This window comes from Rattus norvegicus, chromosome 4 (assembly GCF_021556685.1).
Source record: "Rattus norvegicus strain SHRSP/BbbUtx chromosome 4, alternate assembly SHRSP_T2T, whole genome shotgun sequence".
NCBI classification, from domain to species: Eukaryota; Metazoa; Chordata; class Mammalia; order Rodentia; family Muridae; genus Rattus; species Rattus norvegicus.
The window spans coordinates 183,141,645-183,162,662 of record NC_141537.1 but is presented as its reverse complement, the minus strand read 5'-3'; the positions used below and the strand labels follow the sequence as shown (position 1 = coordinate 183,162,662).

At 43.7% G+C, this 21,018-nt stretch overlaps 1 protein-coding gene across 4 annotated transcripts in view; it reads right to left on the bottom strand.

Moving 5' to 3' along the window:
* Positions 1-21,018, bottom strand: part of Far2 (fatty acyl CoA reductase 2) — a 114,052-nt gene that overhangs the window by 7,393 nt on the left and 85,641 nt on the right. For all 4 annotated transcript variants that reach the window (NM_001427803.2, XM_087659000.1, XM_087659001.1 and 1 more), the window contains 6 exon segments: positions 4,905-4,972; positions 5,618-5,736; positions 6,968-7,012; positions 8,358-8,535; positions 14,430-14,609; positions 17,348-17,523. In NM_001427803.2, the coding sequence (NP_001414732.1) occupies positions 4,905-4,972; positions 5,618-5,736; positions 6,968-7,012; positions 8,358-8,535; positions 14,430-14,609; positions 17,348-17,523 (766 nt within the window).

The window sequence follows — 21,018 nt, the reverse complement described above, 5'->3', positions numbered from 1 at the left end:
GACTGGCCTCTAGGCATGTCTTAGGGTGTTTTTTTGATTTTTAATTGGATACAGAATGTGCCAGCCCACTGTGGGTAGCACCATCCTTCACATGGTGGTTTGAGTTACAAAGGCCTCCATAGGCTCACATATTTGAATGCTTAGTCATAGGCAGTGGTACTACTTGAGAAAGAATAGGAGGTGTGGCCTTGTTGGATTGGGTATAGCTCTTTGTTGGAGGAAGTGTTTCACTGGGAGTGGAATTTCAGGTTTTAAAAGCCCAAGACAGGTTCAGTGTTTCTTCTTCTTCTTCCTCTTCCTCTTCCTCTTCCTCTTCCTCTTCTTCCTCTTCTTCTTTCTTCCTCCTCCTCCTCTCACTCCTCCTTCTTCTTCTTCTTGCTGCATGCAGATCCATACATAGAACTCCCAGCTCTTTCTTCAGCACCATGCCTGCTTGCATGCAGTCATGCGTCCTACAATGACGATAATGGGCTAAACCTCTGAGACTGTAGCCAAGTCCCAATGAAATGTTTTCTTTTTAAGAGTTGCTGTGGTCATGGAATCTCTTCACAGCAATAGAATGGGGACTAAGACATCTGGGCAAGCAGTCTTGGACTGTATCAGAAAGCTAATGAGAGCCTGTGCAGATGAGCAAGCATCACTCCTACATGACCGTGAGTCAGTTTCTTGGTCAGGAGTGATGCTGTGTAGAATAGCAACTGGGCCTGCCTTCAAGTTTCTGCCTGTTCCTGCCTCAATGGTAGACTGTAATCTAGAGTATAAACAAAGTAAATTCCTTCTTCCTCCAAGTTGTTTGTGGTCTGTGTGTTTTATCAAGGCAACATAGGCAGTGAACCTTCACATTTTAACAGCTATAAAATCAACCTCTTGATATAACTGCCCTTCCTGACACATTGTACAGCACCTTTAAATGATAATTCTTTCCCCCCCTTTCCAGGAAGTCAACCAAAACCGTGAGGGTCATCTTGATTCTCTTCTTTGTTCAACAACTCTTACAACACTGAACACCAGAATAATTGGCTTTTCCCTTGAAAAGTGTCCAGCTTCACTATTTGCACTGTTGTCATTGGGTAGGAGCTGTCTCTGTTGCTTGTGTATTGGGATAGACTCACCATTGGACTCTGCCCCGGCTCTTGTGCCCCAGTAGTCTGATCTCCAGATAGCAGCTAGGGTTAGTCTTTGAAAATGCCACTTAGAGTGTAACTTCATTTTACAGAACCCATATTAGACTCTCTCCTTTGGAGGGAAGCAAACCCCTTAGTCCAGTTGGTAAGACCTTTTAGCATCCGTGTCTTCTCATACAGAAAAAGGAGAAGGCATGCATGATCTGCCTGGTCCTCACTCCCGCGCTCATCCTTCTGGGTTCATTTTCCATCATTTACCTCTAGTCGCTGCTCAAGATAAGATAGCCTTCTTGTCCTTGAATATGAGTAAAGAGCTACTGTACTGATGGTTTCTTCAGGCTATGAGACACCTTTCAGCTGTCTTCTGACCAGCACTCACTTGACTCAGATCTTTGCTGAGGTGTCACATTACCTTGGCCTCCCCATAAGAAATCATCCTTACCTCAGTCTGTTTTTCTTCAAGCACTTAACCATATCCTATGTATAATCTTGCTTTTGTCCCTACACAGAGGCTGACAGTGAATATGTTTGAACTGAATGAAAGAGTATCTCAGTAATGCATAATAACTTCCTATTTCTTAATTCTATCTTGACTCTTTAGTTGTTTCACTGTGGTATCCTGTCACTAAAACAGACTTTTTAAAAGATCGTTTTAGATGTTCAGACCAGGAAATGCTTAACCTGTGATAGTTTAGCTGGCTATAAGATCAATATACTAATCAATTTCATGTCTTTCCAGTAACCATTTGATAATGTATCTCTTTATAAAGATACCATTAATTATTAACAAAATGTATATACCTCCTAGCTCCTAGGTATAAGTCTGATAAATGTTTAAGAAGTATATGAAGTGAAGGCTCCCCCCCCCCCCCCTTGAACGGTATTAGAGACAACTAAATGGATGTTACATGTCCATCCATCCAGCTGTCATTTATTCTGCAGGGCACTTAAAACTACAAATGTTCAGCCTATGATGGCTTTACTAATAGTTCCATCTGGAAGCATTTTGATCACTTTGAATAACCCTGTTGTTAGGCATAAATGATTAATTCAAGTTAATCATGAATTAGCAAATAATGGCATCCTAATGTTCTCTATTAGGGTGCTTCTCGTGTAGAGGCTTGGCACTGGATGAAGGATAGGACCACCTAAGCATATCTACTGTGGTGTGCAATGGATGAAGGATATGATCACCTAAGCATATCTGCTGTGGTGTGCACTGGATGAAGGATATGACCACTTCAGCATATCTGCTGTGGTGTGCACTGGATGAAGAATATGATCACCTAAGCATATCTGCTGTGGTGTACACTGGATGAAGAATATGACCACTTCAGCATATGTGCTGTGGTGTGCAATGGATGAAGGATATGATCACCTAAGCATATCTGCTGTGGTGTGCACTGGATGAAGAATATGACCACTTCAGCATATCTGCTGTGGTGTGCACTGGATGAAGAATATGACCACTTCAGCATATCTGCTGTGGTGTGCACTGGATGAAGGACATGACTACCTGATCGCATCTGCTGTGGTGTGAGGGGAGGATAAGCATGTACATACAGTATTTATCATTCCTGGAAAGGAATTTCTCAAGTTATAACCTATCATACAACACGCTATGGTGCCTGACTGTTCTGCAGCATTACTGCTCAGATGCTATCCCTGAAGCATGTAGAGTGAGTTAGTGCTGTAACACAGAAAGGGGAGATGTGTCGCTGGGAATTCATGCTTTCTTTAATCTTCTATTATCATTAGGTCTTTAAATTCATTTCCAAGGGTCTTGGGCAAGTAGACCTAGTCCCTTATATGTAGACAAGAAGTGGTGGTTTGGATAAGAATGGCTCCCATAGGTTCATACATCTGAATGCTTAATCACCAGGAAGTAGCACTCTTTGAAAGGATTAGAAGGATTTGGAGGTGTGGACTTGTTGGACTAGATGTGACATTGTTGGAGGAAGTGTGCCACTAGAAGTGGGCTTTGAGGTTTCAAAAGTCCATGTAGGCTAGGCCAAGGCACATTCTCCTCCACCCCTTCTCTCTGCCTGCAGATTCCTGTAGCCCCAACATTTTTTCTGGCACCATGTCTACCAATGCTTGTTGCCATGCTTCCCAACATGATGATAATGGACTAAGCCTCAGAAACTGTAAGCAAGTCCCCAGTTAAATGCTTTAAGAATGACCTTGGTCATGGTGTCTTTCAGAGCAATAGAAGCGTGACAAAGACACAAACCAATAGAGTTTGTGTAGTATGGGTTTCTTAAAGCAAACACTACTAGCTTCTGTAACCACATAGACATTTCCTTGGCATCGCCTAAGGTCTTTAATCAAAGACTCTGGCTTTATTTTTTCTTCAGTGGTAACATATTTTCTTTTATCAATTAGTGGTAGAAAGATCACTCACACAGAAGAGAGACAGGAGACCTGGCTTCACTTTTTATTTCAGGGACCAAATAGATCTTTTTATGATTCCAAGGAGCTTGTTTGATATTTCTAGGCTTCATGTAAGTTAAGCACCCTAGATTCTTTTAAAGATCCCTCTAACTACTCATCTCTAATTCCACAAAATGAGAGTTTTCAGGAAGGAAGAGAATTTTTAAAACTACTTCAGCCTCTGAGCTCTTTTTTAAAAAAGGCCTTATTTTATTTGTAATTGTGTGTGTATGTCTGTGTTTCTGTGTGGGTATGTGCACACACCTTGAAGCCCTAGCTACCGGCAACTGTGAGTCAACTGATGTGGGTGCTGACAACCAAACTGGGTCCTCTGCAAGAGCAGTACACGCTCCTAACTGTGGGCCATTTCTCCAGCCTGAATTCCCTCTATCTTATTTGCTTATGTTAATATCTGTGTATATGGGTGGGATCTTAGATATCTTTCATTACTGATACAAAAACAGATAATCTTGCTATTTTGAAAGTTTGAGATTGGGGCTGGGGATTTAGCTCAGTGGTAGAGCGCTTACCTAGGAAGCGCAAGGCCCTGGGTTCGGTCCCCAGCTCCGAAAAAAAGAACCAAAAAAAAAAGAAAGTTTGAGATTAATTCTTATTTAGAAACATGATGTAAATAACTAGGTTTATGAAGAAAATAACTTGGTCATAGATAACTTCGTGTTTGCAACTTTAAAAGTATGCATGGCACAGTGTATGTATTCTGAATGGGAATCAGACCAATTCAACAGCTAGAGAGTCTACAGTCTCAGACTGTAGCAAGAAAACCAACTTCCAAGCCAATAAAGGAGCCCACCATGGCTGACTGGTTAGACAGATTCCTAGATAAATGAGATATGTTACTGACAGAACACTTTTACAGTCACAGGTACTGTACAGTTATAGGCAGACAGCTGCAGAAATGGATTTGCCATATACTACCCCATAACTGATGTGAACTATTATGTGGCCTTTCTAAATCTGCCCCTGTTCATCTGCATTCTTAGAAATGCGGCAGAGGGAAAGGCCACTGTGAAGGGCACAGGTGTGCCACCAGCACTGTTTATTTTTTGCCAACTTTGTTTTTAAAACTTCCTGTTGGACTTTTCATTCCATGTAATCATGTAATCATACATGTACATGTATAATCATACATGTAATCATATATTCCCACAAACATCTTTCATATCACTTTATGTCCCAGTTAACTACAGCACATTAACAATTCACAGAGATTTTTCTCTATGGTTTTGTTTCGGATTCTTCCCCAACTGTGTTCTTGGCTGCAGGGCACATTGCTTTTCCCCTAGCTGATACAGGTAGTTAAGCGCTTACGTTGTTAAAGGCACTTACCCATTTCGTACCAGTTACAGGGATTGAGATTGCCAGATGTGGAATGGTAGATTAACGTTGACTTAGGTCTGGAAGATAAGACCAAAGCTAAATAAATATGACAAAATTGATAACTAATCAAAGACAAAGGAAAATAACACTGAGATCGGTTTTGAAACCTCCTGTGGCTTCTGCCATCCAGACAGTGCTTCCAGACTCTGCAATTCCACACAGCACTGCCCAGTTCTTTCTTTGGGTTGATAGGAAAAATGGAAAAGATAAAGTGCACGCATTGGTATGTCTCATAGCCATGGAACGCACATGCTGGAGTTCACATGAGAAAAGCGTCATTCTCTTGTCACATGTGGCAAGACAGAGCCACATGCACACAGCCTTTTCTTTGTGCCAACAATTTCCTGTCTTACCTCTTGGCATTTACCAGCAACTAAGCAGTGGTTCAATAAAATACAAACTGTGCTGCCATCTCATCAACTAATATCTTAGGATGCTGAATAGGAAGGACACCTTTTCAGTTCAAAAACTCCACGGTAAATTGTTTATATGGCAAATTACTTTATGACCCACCACTTACTAATCAGTTTTCATACCCTTTAGCTCACACAGGGAGGCACTGGGGATACTGAACAAACATCCAATCATCCTGGAGTCTTATAGATGGAAAGAATGACTGACGTCAGCTCCCCCATCTCAGGGGCTCGCGTGAGTGCACTCACCTATGAACGGCAGTATACCATCCTACTGCTATGGTGAGGTTAACAACTGTGTCAACTGGAATCAGATCTGCCACTGCCATGGGTGTTGCTTTTATGGACCGAAGAAATCCTTTCCCAGTCTGGTCAGGAGAGATGGAACATAAAATATAAACAAGATGTAAAATCACAGCCAGGACTCGCCACTGTGTGTGGGAGTTGGTCACTAGGCCTCTGATTTTGCTGTAAGAATTCATCAGTATATGGGCACATTTCTGTGCACTCCCGAGTGTGCGTTTGTGTGTGTGTGTGTGTGTGTGCATGTGTGTGCACATGTGTGTGTGCATGTGTGTGCACATGTGTGTGCGCATGTGTGTGCACATGTGTGTGCACATGTGTGTGCATGCATGTGTGTACATGTGTGCACATGTGTGTGCGTGAATATGTGTGAGTGTGCGTGTGCGTGCATCCCAGGTTATGTGTGTAAACTAGCTGCTGTTCTTTGCCTATTAAGAATATAATGGGGAGGGGTTGGGGATTTAGCTCAGTGGTAGAACGCTTGCCTAGCAAGCGCAAGGCCCTGGGTTTGGTCCCCAGCTCCAGAAAAAAAAAAAAAAAAGAAAAAAAAAAGAATATAATGGGGAGTGGTGGAATCTGAGTCAGCATGCTGATGTGCACTAAAATAAAACTGGTTCTAGCCCCATGTTTAAATGATGTTTATCCCCATTAGACTCTTGGGGGAAGCAAAGAAAGCAGTCAGAGGATAATGTGTGCCTACAAGCCCGTGGGCCCACATTTGTCAATTTTAGTGTCAAGGATTGCATAATCTTTGGAATGAGGTTATTTTTTTTTTTGACAGGCTGTCATGTAGCACAGGCTGGCCTTGAACTTCTAATCCTTCTGCCTCTCCTCTGAAGTCTGGGATTACAGGTGTAAGGTGCTACACACACTCAGTTTATAAGTGCTGGGGATCAAGCTCAGGGCTTCAAGTATGCTAAACCAAGCACTCTACCAATTGAGCGACATCCTTCACTCCTGAGGCTAATATTTTTACCCTATTTCTGACTGGCTGCATTAGTTCAAGCCATTAATAAAGCAGTGGAAAGAAAGTACCTCCACTTTATGGCAACAAAAGGAAAATTTTTGTTGTGCAGATATCTCCAAAGCGAAACTCCTGAATAGCAACTGAACATGTCAGTCACCTCTGTCCTAATGATAAAAGCAACTTCCTGCTGCCTCGCCTTCCAGTTAGTGATCTAGACCAGCAGCTCCCTTTATCACCACACATTTGCATCAAGGAAGCCCTAAGTCAACAGTAAGGCCTCTGTTACTGTTCTCTGTTCCAAGGGGTTTCGTTCTCATCTTTGTACTTACCGCAATAATGAGTCCACTGGGTCCATTTAGATTATCAACCCAACCCTGGAAAGAAAGATCTCTGTTGGTTACACGTTGCAGAAAATTGTTGTTCTTGGACAGTCCAGACTGTTTATGTGGGAGAGGGTGTATGAGTCTGCATATATGTGCATGCGTACACACCCATCTGTAATACTAATTGGTCATAAAGAATAGGAAAAGAGAAGAAAGGAAGAGAGAGGGAGAAGGAATGAAGGGATGAGCAAAAAGAGTATAAGGGAAGAAGAGGAGAGTGTAAGGGAGGAGGAGGGCGTAAGGGAGAAGGAAGAGGGTGTAAGGGAGAAGGAAGAGGAGGAGGGTGTGAGGGAGGAGGAAGAGGAGGAAAGTGTAAGGGAGGAGGAAGAGGAGGAAAGTGTAAGGGAGGAGGAAGAGGAGGGTGTAAGGGAGGAGGAGGGTGTAAGGGAGGAGGAGGGTGTAAGGGAGAAGGAAGAGGAAGAGGGTGTAAGGGAGGAGGAAGAGGAGGAAGGTGTGAGGGAGGAGGAAGAGGAGGAAGGTGTAAGGGAGGAGGAGGGTGTAAGGGAGGATGAGAATGAGGAGGGTGTAAGGGAGGAGGAGGGTGTAAGGGAGGATGAGGAGGGTGTAAGGGAGGAGGAGGGTGTAAGGGAAGGAGTAGAGGGTGTAAGGGAGGAGGAGGGTGTAAGGGAGGATGAGGATGAGGAGGGTGTAAGGGAGGATGAGGAGGGTGTAAGGGAGGATGAGGAGGGTGTAAGGGAGGATGAGGAGGGTGTAAGGGAGGAGAAGGAGGGTGTAAGGGAAGGAGTAGAGGGTGTAAGGGAGGAGGAGGGTGTAAGGGAGGATGAGGATGAGGAGGGTGTAAGGGAGGAGGAGGAGGGTGTAAGGGAAGGAGTAGAGGGTGTAAGGGAGGATGAGGATGAAGATGAGGAGGGTGTAAGGGAGGAGGAGGGTGTAAGGGAGGAGGAAGAGGAGGAAAGTGTAAGGGAGGAGGAGGGTGTAAGGGAGGATGAGGAGGGTGTAAGGGAGGATGAGGAGGGTGTAAGGGAGGAGAAGGAGGGTGTAAGGGAAGGAGTAGAGGGTGTAAGGGAGGAGGAGGGTGTAAGGGAGGATGAGGATGAGGAGGGTGTAAGGGAGGAGGAGGAGGGTGTAAGGGAAGGAGTAGAGGGTGTAAGGGAGGATGAGGATGAAGATGAGGAGGGTGTAAGGGAGGAGGAGGGTGTAAGGGAGGAGGAAGAGGAGGAAAGTGTAAGGGAGGAGGAGGGTGTAAGGGAGGATGAGGATGAGGAGGGTGTAAGGGAGGAGGAGGAGGGTGTAAGGGAGGAGGAAGAGGAGGACAATCAGAAGTTGGCTTTTAAGGCACCTGGCTCAAAGCAAAGCAGGAAAAGTGTCGGCTCACCGGGAAAGGCTCCTGCCAGGTTGCTCCCACTATGGATGGCCTGACGATAGCCACATTCAAGTTTCCGCTCTCTTGCTGCACAACTACCTCTCCCAAGGCTTTGGTGTAGGTGTAGGTATTGGGCCGGTCCCCAATTAGTTTGGGAGTGATCTCTTCAATGATAGAGTCATCTAACCACCTGAAGGCAGAGGGAAAAAATTCAGTAAAGTCCATTGTACAGTAGGAGGAGAAAAAAACAAACACAGCCAGTCAAACAAAACTTCCACCTACTGGCTTGAATTCTGGGAGGCAGAACCGTCTCAGGGTCACAAAAACAAGTGTGTGTGCTCAAATCACTCCTTCTCCATATACCTTTGTAAAAAGCCTGCTTCCTCCCACCCAGAAACTTGATTATTTCCATGTATATATAATTTGCTGCATCCCATGTAACCCTTATCTTTACTTCTATAGTAAGTCTCATCAGTGTGTCCACTGGAAGGTGTATGAGTGCCAAGCCCATGATGTCCAAGAGCTGCTACTGTGCCCCAGCCAGAGCCATTGTGATAATCCCATGTTTATGACACTTCTCTAAGAGAGCATTATTGTCACTTAAATACGTAGTGCTTCTTTTAGGTAGCAGGGCTACTTGGTTAAATTTTTGCTAAAAATCTAAAAATTTAAGGCTACCTGAATAGGTTCATGTAATTCTTTTAAAACACATTAAAGTTATATTTATTTATCTTCTGCACATGCTGGGAGAGAGTGCATTTGCTACAGAGATCAACTTGTGGGAGTCAGGCTTCTCCTTCTTACCATGTGGGTTCTGGGGATTGAATGCAAGTCAGGCTTGGTGGAGAGTACATGCCAGTCATGCTCATGCAACCCTTAAACTGATGTGTTCAGTGTATCGTTCTGGTTTTATAGGAAAAAGTATAACTGTACTATTTTGATTGTAGGAAGCATTAGCAGTTATCCCTCTACTCCTATGACACATTGATAAACTCTGGGTCGGATGGTAAGATCTATTCCGTCATGACTATGAACTTTAATCACTCTTACTGACAGTGGGGCAGAATAGAAAGACTAGCCATAATCATTTCATTTTCCTTCCTTTGCTTCTATTAGTTCTGAATATAACATGGTCACAAATGCCTTAGGGTTGAAAAGTAGAGAAAATCCCTAGAATTGAAACAACTCTAAACACAGAGAAACAGAAGATACTAAATTTTATATCAAATATTAAATTTGTATAAAGTACTTGCAATGCAAGTGTTGAATAGTAGAGTTTGGAGCCCAAGAACCCATATAAGTCAATTTGTCAGCCTATCTCTAATACCAGCACAGCGAGGCAGAGACGGGCTCACTGGAACAAATGGCCCAGCTGGACAAACCACATCAGCAGGTTCCAAGTCAGCCCAGAGACTCTGCCTTGCAATACCACAGAATCTATTGAGAAAAGTAGATATTTGACGTCAACTTTGAGCCACCGTATGCTTCTACGTGTGTGTACACATATCCGTGTGCTCACATGGCACATACATGTATACACATCATACACATACATACACAAGCCAAGCCGAATTAAGTGGCCACAGGAGAATTGACAGAATGATAGGCAAGGCAGACACCTGGCCTTGATAACCCTTGCTATCCAAGGGAGATTGGTTTGCATATCCTAATGTGTATTTAAATGGTCTCTAAATTGCCTCTTACACTGAGCATAATGTAAACGCAGTGTGTTTGTTGTAGTATCTATGGAATAATGGCAGAGTACAAACACAGCATTCAGATTGGCAGTTGGTTGAGTGTGAAGACGAAAAGTCACAGATACAGAGGGCCCCTGCTCGAGTGTCACCTCCTCTCATTTGTAAGTAATCAACCACCTCCAAATCAGTGAATTAACTAACCTGAGACCAGTTTCCTACACCAACACAGACCATAAAAAACAAGTTTAATCAACAAGGCTGCGAGGAAAAACAATTTCAAGAGAAAATCAGAACCCAGCAACCACAGGGAGTCAGTGTCACACAGAACAGTTGCTCTCTGCAAAGGGTCATAGCTGGGGGCTCTACAAAGGGAGGAAAGTTAGCTTGTCTTACAGAGTATTGGCTCCATAGATGTCTAAGGATGTGTTATGAGTACCTAGTGCACTGTGCAGAAGGCTCGCCCCTGCTACTCAGTTCTGTCTGTGTATCCATTCACGTTCCCTTCGTGTTTATTCATGAAAGATGGCTGATTCTATCTGCTGTAAGGCCGGGGTTATCATGAGGACAAGTGTGCATCTATGCAACTGTAAATGAACCAATGTAACATCTCTCCTGCTGCCCTACCCACGACTCATTCTCAGAGCGAGGAGAACTGAACCCAGGGCCTTTGCACATTCAATCTCCACCCCCAGGCCAGTGATGGCATTCTGTTCTAATACAGCAAGCACACAGAATTTAAAGTAACCTTTCTTCTACATCCCAATGACCGTTTCCTGTCCCATCCTGTCCCTCTCTGGATCCAGAGGGGAGGGCAGTGTGACAAATACCCATCCACCACTGCCTGAGGTCCTCTGAGGTCCTCTCCTGTGTTCAGTTACAGCTCTCTGCTATTCCTGTTCCCATTAGTTCTTCAAAACCACCAGTTAGCACAGGAGAAAAAAAGGTATGCACGAATCAGCCTACCTTTCTGTAATTAACAGAATGTCCCACACTTTGTCCAAGTTTTGAACCCACAGCTCTCCAGCTCCCCAATTCAACTTCACTTCATTCCCATGAGTCTCCAAGTTTGAAGCTCTACTTACGTTGCTTCAGAAGAAGCACAAAGCTGTTAGAGATCGTAACGGCAGGTGTATGTCCAATGCAGTTAACACACACAGGCATGTCTAACTTATGCTATCCTTTAATATTATGGAACAGATAGCTTCATTGTATATAGATAGTTGTGTGAAATGGGGGATATGTTTCTCCTAATTTATCTTCTGAAAGACAGCTCTACAAGTATTTGGAGGAAAGCTCTCTGGGAGAGAATGGTGGAAGTCCATGATGACCTTTCTCATCTTCTCTAGTCAGGCTGTATGTTGTGTCTTCATGCTTACATGTTTGATGTGTGTGTGTGTGTGTGTGTGTGTGTATGTGTGTTTATATGTGAGTGTGTGTGTGTGAGAGTGTATGTGTGTGTGAGTGTGTGTATGTGTGTTTATATGTGAGTGTGTGTGTTTATGTGTATGTGAGTGTGTGTATGTGTGTGCTTATGTGTGTGTGAGAGTGTGTGTATGTGTGTGAGAGTGTGTGTATGTGTGTGTATGTGTGTGTGAGTGTGTGTGTGTACATGAGAGTCTGTGTGTGAGTGTGTATGTATGTGTGTGTTTATATGTGTGTGTGAGTATGTGTGTATGTATGTGTGTGTGTGAGTGTGTGTGTATGTATGTATGTGTGTGTGTGTGTGTGTGTATGTGTGTGTGTGTGCGATTCTAGACAGTAGTCCAGAGAGCAGGGACTCCACCGCCTTATTCATGTGTCTCAGCACCTTTCTGTCCCTGGGATCCTGCTTCCTTAGTAGGAGGTGCCACATGGGATCCTCAGGAGGGGTCGGTTTCTATACCATGTAAGCTTTAGGGAAGCAGGGATGGGGGGATGGACATACAGGAGAACAGGAGGATCAGAAGGATCCACCTTTGGGGGTCATGGGGAGATATATCAAAGGAAGAATGGTAGAATAGGATGCTCTTACAGAGAAGGAATCAACATCGTGAAACATGGACCAGAGTAGTGGTGGATTCCTGGGAAGAAGACCGCAGAAGGCAGTCATCCTCAGTCTGGGGCATTAGTTTCACACTGAATTTAAATGTTTTCCAGGGAGGAATTTCTAAACTTAATGCTTGTTGTCAGTTCATTCTCTTTCTCCCCCACCTTTATCTCTTTCCTCTCTGCCATGACTGTAAGTTATGGACTTTTTCTGGTGATGTATACTTGCCAGGGCACTGGACATACTGGAGACAAGACATCAGGAGAATCCCTTCTCTGGGAGGGAAGTTTATTTTTCCTTTTAGCCTTGGAGTATTTTAGTATCTGCATACAGTTTGGAAACAGAAGGTGGCCCAGGGAGCCCTTCACTGTGGTGAGCTGCATGTTACTTCCCGTCTCAGGTGAACTCTCAGAGGTTTGCAATCACATAGTTCCCTTGCAGGTATCAAAGAGGAGGACAGTGGATGAGACCCTTGGAATTAATTCACTTCTGGGTCTTGAGTCAAGCAGATGGGCCCTTTACCTGGAATCATGGTTAAGGAATAGGTGCCACAATGAAATGAAAGCTCAGTGACAAATGCCAGTTCCACACTGAACAAGATCTGGGGCTTTCCAGATGTACAGAGGACCTGGGAATCAGACCGCATGTGCCTTTTCTTCAATTCTCCTGAGAAACTATTAACGTGAAATGCTCCCTTGTACTCGTTCCTCTAAATGACCCCCATTTTGAAGATTTTTAAGTGACAGGTAAAAACATCAGTTCTTAGAGCAAGGGAGACAGAAAGGAAGGGAGTGAACTCCCAATGTAGCTGAAGCTTTTAAAAGGGAGTGCATTTTAAATACAATTACAGTACTGCCTGAAATTGTATACTGGCAGATTCACCTTGTAACAGTCACTTTGTGTGTGTGTGTGTTTTTTTTTTTTTAAGTATAACACCTACAAGACACAAAGCTCAAGTGGTTGGAGCAAAATAAGAAGCAGAAAACAGAAATAAACTTCTGAGAGTAGAACCATGTCCCATGAAGAAAGTGTTTTTTGTTTATCAGCAACAAACGAAAACAGACTAGAGATCACTTCAGCTAAGGTAGGAAAGTGTGTCCCAGCAGAATCCATCCACAGACCATCCCCTGCTGGATGCTGGAGGAATTCTTCACCAAACCAATTATCCCCCAGCACCATAGCAACTGACTTATATAAATGTGCTCATCATCACAATCGTAAGGTAGGATCTGTGGTAGTTAGCCTCTGGGCATGTATCTGAGGGGGTGTGTTGACTGTGTTGCTTAAGGTGAGAGGCACCAGCACCTGGGCTTGGTTCCTGGGAAAACCAACGAACCAACAAACCAACGAACCAACGAACCAATGAACCAACGAACCAACGAACCAACGAACCAACGAACGAACCAACAAACCAACCAACGAACCAACGAACCAACGAACCAACGAACCAACCAACCAACGAACCAACGAACCAACGAACCAACCAACCAACCAACCAACCAACGAACCAATGAACCAACCAACCAACGAACCAACGAACCAACCAACCAACCAAACAAACAAACAAACAAACAAACAAACAAAAAACAAAAACAGAAGACAGCAAGATGAGCAGGAAGACCCCTGTTCCTTATTCCCTAACTTTGGACTCAATGTGGCCAGTTCTCTCACACTCCTTCAGCCATGGCTTCTCTGTCATGCTGGACTATGCCGCAGTAGAACTCTGAACCCTAATATGTCCTTTCCCCATAAGTTGCTTTTGTTAGGTTATTTTATTGGGGAGAGGAAGTAACAAAAAGGGGCCCTGGGGGCCCAGAAAGACTGAAACAATCCTAAACTAATTCACACAGCTAGCAAGCTATCAGCCACGAGTTGAACCTGTATCAGCCCAACTCCAAGACTTCTCTCCTGATCATTTATAACTCTATCATCTAGTGATGCTAAGAAGTGAGGAACAGAGGTATAGCCTAATGTTTCTGCAGCCCTATACTTAACAAGGTTTTTCTTTAGAGATTTTCAGGGCTGAGAATATAGCTCAGTGGAAGAGTGCTTGCTTAGCATGCACAAAGCCCTGGCTTCAATCCATATATAGCAATTCCTATTGTGTGTGTGTGTGTGCGCGCGCGCACGCGCACACACACACACACACACACACACACACACACACACACGGATTTTCTATCTTCCTTCCCTTCAGTGGTGTATCTCTTACTGGAAGAAGGGACTAGCAGAGAAAAGTAAAGCATTTTTCCAAAGCACTTTGCTTTCAAAGTGTCCTACCTTATAACTTCACTAACAACCCCAGAGAAGCCAAGAGGAAGCCGTGTGCTGCTGCACAGCCCCTCATCTGACCCGACTTACTCCATGGAGTCAATGATCTTTCTCGGCTCCACGGGGCACGGGTAGATGACCTCATCGATGTGGCTCAGGTTGCAGTTAGAAAAGGCAGTGGAGATGTGGATGAAGGCTTCCAGCTTTGGCATCTCGCTGGCCATGAGCAGGAGCTGCTGGGTGGCGGTGACGTTCAGCTGCACAGCTTCTCTGGAGAGGATGAAGTGGAAGGAAGCAGTGAAGACACTCAGCAAACCTGGTGTACCACACTGTGAGTGTACTTACCCCGGTGACCCATGTGTCAAGCTTTGTAACTGGTGTAGGAGCAATGGCTGTGCCTACTTCAGTAATAGGTGGATGGCTGGGATTTGGGTGGCACATCATGAGACAAGGAGGAAAAGGATGGCCCATGGCCTCATAGTTCTGCGACACATGAAATTGTAACGTGCTCCTGGTATGTGGAGTCCTTAGTCCTAGTCTGAAGCAACTGTAAATATCGTGCCTGGAGGTTACGTGATTCTAATCAGTAAAATGTACAAAAGGACGTTGGTCCTTTAAACTTACTAACTGGCTTCCATAAGTGGTCATCAAAAGAACAAAAACCAACAAATGAAGAATCTACCTCTAGATGGGAAATAGAAATAACATGGAGGGAGCTAAGTAGTTATTTGAAATAACAGTGTGGGTTGTTGTAACGATCCAGGCCAGCCATGAAGATTGGGCCAAATCCTAAACTGTAGCTGATATTGTAGAGAGCTATATAAACTAGGAATAACAGTAAGACGGCCAGAATTCACTCAAGGGGCACATGCCTTACCCAGCATCAGGAAACCCATTACTCTATGCTAACTCAAAAAGAGAAAAACTACACCGCCATACACCTGTTACTGTTAAGAATGTGTGCTCAATACCCTAAAACTAGAGTCACAGGCAGGTGAGAGTCATATGTTATAGATGTTAGGAACCAAACTAGGGTCCCCTGTAAGGGCAGTCAGTATACAAGCTTAGCTCCTGTGCCATCTCTCCAGCTCTTCCTTCCCTCCCTCCCTCTCTTCCTCTCTCTTCCTCCTTCCCTCCCTCACTTCCTCTCTCCCTCCCCTCTTCCCTCCCTCTCCCCTCCCTCCTTCCCTTCTTTCCTTCCTTTCTTTCAGAACAAAATGAAATGACACTTTATTTCCATTTCCCATGTAAAGAAACTTACTAATGAAATGATAAAAGAACACACATTTCAAGTTCTATCAAAAGCCATAACTAAAGGGGAATGGCTAGGAATACTGCCTTTCAGGGTAACAAAGATGCCGTCAGACATTGCCAGTTAGCCCCTGAAGTTACTACCCCATGATTGGAGAAAAACAAGTTAATAAATGGATGTAAAGCACTGAAAGCCCAGTCTCAAAAATTGCTATAATATTATAAAATGATATATTTGTAAAATGAACAAAAGAAGCTAAAAACAATTAGAATGCAGACAACCCATTCACTAAAACATCTACTAAAAATTATGGCAAAACACTAAAGCAGTATTCTACGTCTAAATGCAAACTAGAGACTACAGTGACCTGAAAGCACACAGGCTTGAAGTCATTAGTGGGTACATAAAACCTCGTAAATTTCAGGAGTAAAGTAGAATGGAATGAATGGAAAGACATTTTTATTTAATGGGAAGGATTGGTATTTCTAAAATGTTAAGTTTTTCTAAGTAAATCTATATGAAGGTAACTTGGAAAAATTATGCTAAGCTTAAATAAGTACCCCTGCCTGGGAACGATGGGTTTTTCTGTTTTAAAAGGTTCCTCTGAGTACTGATCACCTAATCAACATTAGCTCTTAGAATGGTGTGATATTTTCTGAAAAAGTGTAATCAATGGAAGAAAGTGTCAGAAAGTTAGGACAAGAATTTTGCTTCAAATAGATTGAAAAACAAACCCCTTGATAAGTATTGTTTGAGAACTAACCATCTGCCAGAGAATAAGACAGCTACTGTCTACCTGACCAGGTCACTACTTTTGTAGAATTTCCCTGACTACCCATGTTCGTAGTTAAAAGCATTTAAAATGAGCTGGGTGTGGCAGGACACACCCGGAGTGCCAGCCCTCAGGAGGCGGAGGCAGGTGGATCTAAATTCCAGGCCAGTCTGGTCGTTGAAGTGGGTACCAGGACAGCCGGGGCTCTGTAGAGAGACCCTGTCTCGAAACAAATGAATAAATGATAAATAAATGAATGGACTAATAAAAACGTTTCAAAGGGACCAAAGATCTAAACGTAAAAACAAAAGTACAACAATAATTACAGAAGTTGCGAATAGACACAGTGGAGCAGAAAGGCGAAATACGCTGAGCAGTTATAAAAGATGACGTTAATCTGTGGATGCTTCTAGGCAGTCTTGAAGTCGCAAACATGTTCCGTTCAAAATGAGAAAACAGGATGAATAGGGGTTTCGCAAAGGCAATTATCAATAAGCATTTAAGCATGCCAACCTTTCTAATCATCAAAGAAAGGACGAAAAATGTGCAGTAATACTACGTCTGCTGTCATTTCCAACGGTACTGGACAGGGTGCAGAACGCTCTCGGCACGACACCCTTTCCTTGGAGTTACATCTGCATAACCGCAGAAGCAGGCAGAAAGGTGAGTATGCGTGCCTGCCACTGTCGACTGTCGCCTCTGCACACCAGGATAGGGAGGCGCTCCGAAGTGTCTTTGTATGTTTCTTTTTAAACTTTTCACTGGAGTATGTTTTGTTGTGGGGTTTCTTTCTTTTTCTGATTTTTATTTTTATAGATTCCATGAATTCTTACACACACACAGAGAGAGAGAGAGAGAGAGAGAGAGAGACAGAGACAGAGACAGAGACAGAGAGAGACAGAGACAGACACACAGACACACAGACACACAGACACACAGACACACAGAGATAGCTATAAGCTACAGGAGGATGGGGGAGTTTACCTCAGATGTGCATCAAAGCGCACTGTGGCTGCACAGTGGAAGACGATGTTGGTGCAGGACAGAAGTTCTTGCATATCTTCCTTGCTGATGGCGAAGTCACGCTGGTTGAGGTCTGCAGAGATGGGTCTGATCTTCTCGTGCACATTTGGACAGACTTCCTTGACTCTCTCGAACAGCTGAAACAGAAGTCCACATGCCAAGTGCACCATTAATGCTCTAAAGCCCTGCTATGCATAACTGCCTTTTATGTTTATAGGTTTATACTCAAAACCTGCCTTACACAAATGCTAGTGTTTTCTGTGAAAGTGTCTCCACTTTATTTCACGAACTCGGTGTAGTCTGGATCCTAACTCCGGGAACATCTGAAGAAGCCATGTCTAATATCAGTCGGATGCATGATTTGAACTTTGCTCTAGACATGAAGGGGTGAAGGTCTTTGTGCTGGACAGATTTATGTCAACTTGACAGAAGCTAGAGTCCTTTGAGAGGAGGGAACACTGACTGAGAAAATGCCTTCATAAGATCAGGTTGTAGGCAAGTCTGTAGAGTGTTTTAATTAGCGATTGATGAGGAAGGGCCTAACCTATCGTGGGTAGTGCCACCTGGGCTGGTGGTCCTGGGTTCTATAAGACAGCAGGCTGAGCAAGCTGGGGGAAGCAAGTCAGTAAGAAACATCCCTCCATGGCCTCTGCATCAGCTCCTGCTTCCAGGCTTCTCTCCTGACTTCCTTCAGTGATAGACTATGATCTGGAAGTGTAAGCCAAATAAACCCATTTCCCTCCCAACTTGCTTTCTGGTCATGTGTTTAGTCTAGCCTATTTTGATAAGATGGAATTTTCATACAGCATCCATGGAGATAAATGTCTGGAACTGTTGAGAGTAAAAAGTCAGCCTTTGATTTTTAAACATGAAACAAAATCAGAGGTCTCCTTGGTCAGCACACTCTGGAGTATGCTCCTTGGTTCACAGTAACAGGCTCCTTGGTTGAGTAATAAAACACGAAATCTGGGCTTTGGATGCACTCCGTTGGCAGGGAGTGCTTGCCTTCCGTGCACAAGACCCTGTAGTTGATGCCCTGAGCACGGTGTTAAAACCAGACATGGTGATGCACATAGGTGATCCCAGTGCCAAAATTCATCTTTTCTACTTAGCTACTTTGAGGCCATGTTGGACTACCTGAGACTCTATCTCAAACAAACAAACAAATAAACAAACAAACACACAAATAAAAAATCAAAACCAAAACCAAACAAAAACCAAAACAATCCAGGTAGTCAAATAAATCATATTGCATTTGCATCAGGCAAGAGCATGTTCAAAGACATTCTTAGAGCTGGGTGAAAATGAAGGGACTCTCCCAGGCAGCCATCAAATGCCATGTTCTGTCCCTGAGCGTCCATTTTCTACATGGTAGGGCTAGCCCCTCAATAGGTGTCATATCAGTTCTGAAAACAGTTAGGGAGTTGGACCGGTCCTCAATGTTTCGTTTTGGCATCTGGGATAGATAAGGTTGATTAAATGTCCTGGATTCAGTCTGGCTCTTGGAAACAGATCTTTAACAGTCATAATCTTAACCATAAATATGCTTTTACAGTCAAGTGTTTCCCAATGATAATTCTTTTAGCTGTACAACAGATGTATGAGTTTGTGTGAAATGTTTGAAATCCCTGCCTTTTGGTAACTGAGTTTGTATGAGCCTCTTTGAATCTTTATGGTGTAATTTTCCTTTGTTATCTTGCTTGTACTTCTGCGGACACTTTGGAGAGGAGCATAAGTTGGGTGGAGGGCAGACGCATCACCCTGTGCACCACTTTTATAAGAGTTCACAGCCAGAATGTGGACTCTTTAATGAAGGGGTGACCCCCGTGCCTCATTTGGGAGGGCATCTATAGGAAGTTTGACTTTGTTTTCTGGGCATCATTGGATGTAATCTTATTTTATAAGAGCCTTTGACCTCTATTGCTTCATTGAATCCCTCTCTTCAAACGGGAATATATTATCTAGTCCTAGTGATAAACCAGTACTTGTTTACTTAGTACTTTTATTCTGAGCAGGAAAATGGTGAGGTCTTTTAAGCTAAAGGGCAGACTGTGGACCTTCCAGAGCTCTATAGGAGTTTTTGGGTGTGGAGCTGAAGCACCAGGGGTGTTGGGTGTTAGCTCCAGTCCAGTTGCAATTAAGTTTCTATAAATCATACTGAAGAACTTATGAATCCAAAATATAGTGAAGCATATACTCACACACACACAAACACACACAGACATGCATACATACACATACACGCATACATGCACACACACACACACTCACACACACAGACATACACATATACACACACACGCACACACCACACATACAAACACACACACAGACACACACATGCACATACACACAGACTCACACATACACACACAGACATACACACACACATGCATACACCACACATACAAACACACACACACAGACACACACACATGCACACACACAGACAAACACAGACATACACACACATGCACACACCACATATACAAATACACATACACACACACAGACACACACACATAGGCATACACACATGCACACACACACACATGCACACACCACACATACAAATACACATACACACACACAGACACACACACATAGACACACACACATGCAGAGACACACACACATACACACACTCACACATAGACACACACAGACATACACACACATGCACACACCACACATACAAACACACACAGAGACACACACAGACATACACACACACAGACACACACACACATAGACACACACACATGCACAGACACACACACACATACACACACTCACACATATACACACACATGCACACACCACACATACAAACACACACAGAGACACACACAGACATACACACACACACTCACACATACACACACACAGACATACACACACATGCACACACCACACATACAAACACACACAGAGACACACACAGACATACACACACACACTCACACATACACACACACAGACACACACACACGCACACATCACACATACAGACACACACATGCACATACACACAGACACACACACACTCACACATACACACACAGACATACACACATATGCACACACCACACATACAAACACACACAGAGACACACACACTCACACATACACACACACAGACACACGCACACACACATCACACATACAGACACACACATGCACATACACACATACACACACAGACATACACACACATGCACACACCACACACACAGACACACACACACTCACACATACACACACAGAGACATACACACACATGCACACACCACACATACAAACACACACACAGACATACAGACACACACTCACACATACACACACACAGACACACATACAAACACACACACATAGACACACACAGACACACAGACACACACACACACCATAAAGCATCAGGTTCTCCCTCTTTGCTAGTCATTTCTGTGGGCCCCAAAGGGTCAATCTGAAAGTTTTTAACTGCTTCAGTGAGGACCATTGCTGTTACACCTCATGGCAGTGTAGCGTGATTGTGTGCTTCGGACTGCTTGGGAGATATAGAAGGTTCTGAATCAACAGTTCTGAGTTGAAGTGTGAGCGCCTGTGCTTAGTACCGGCATCCAATGACTGTG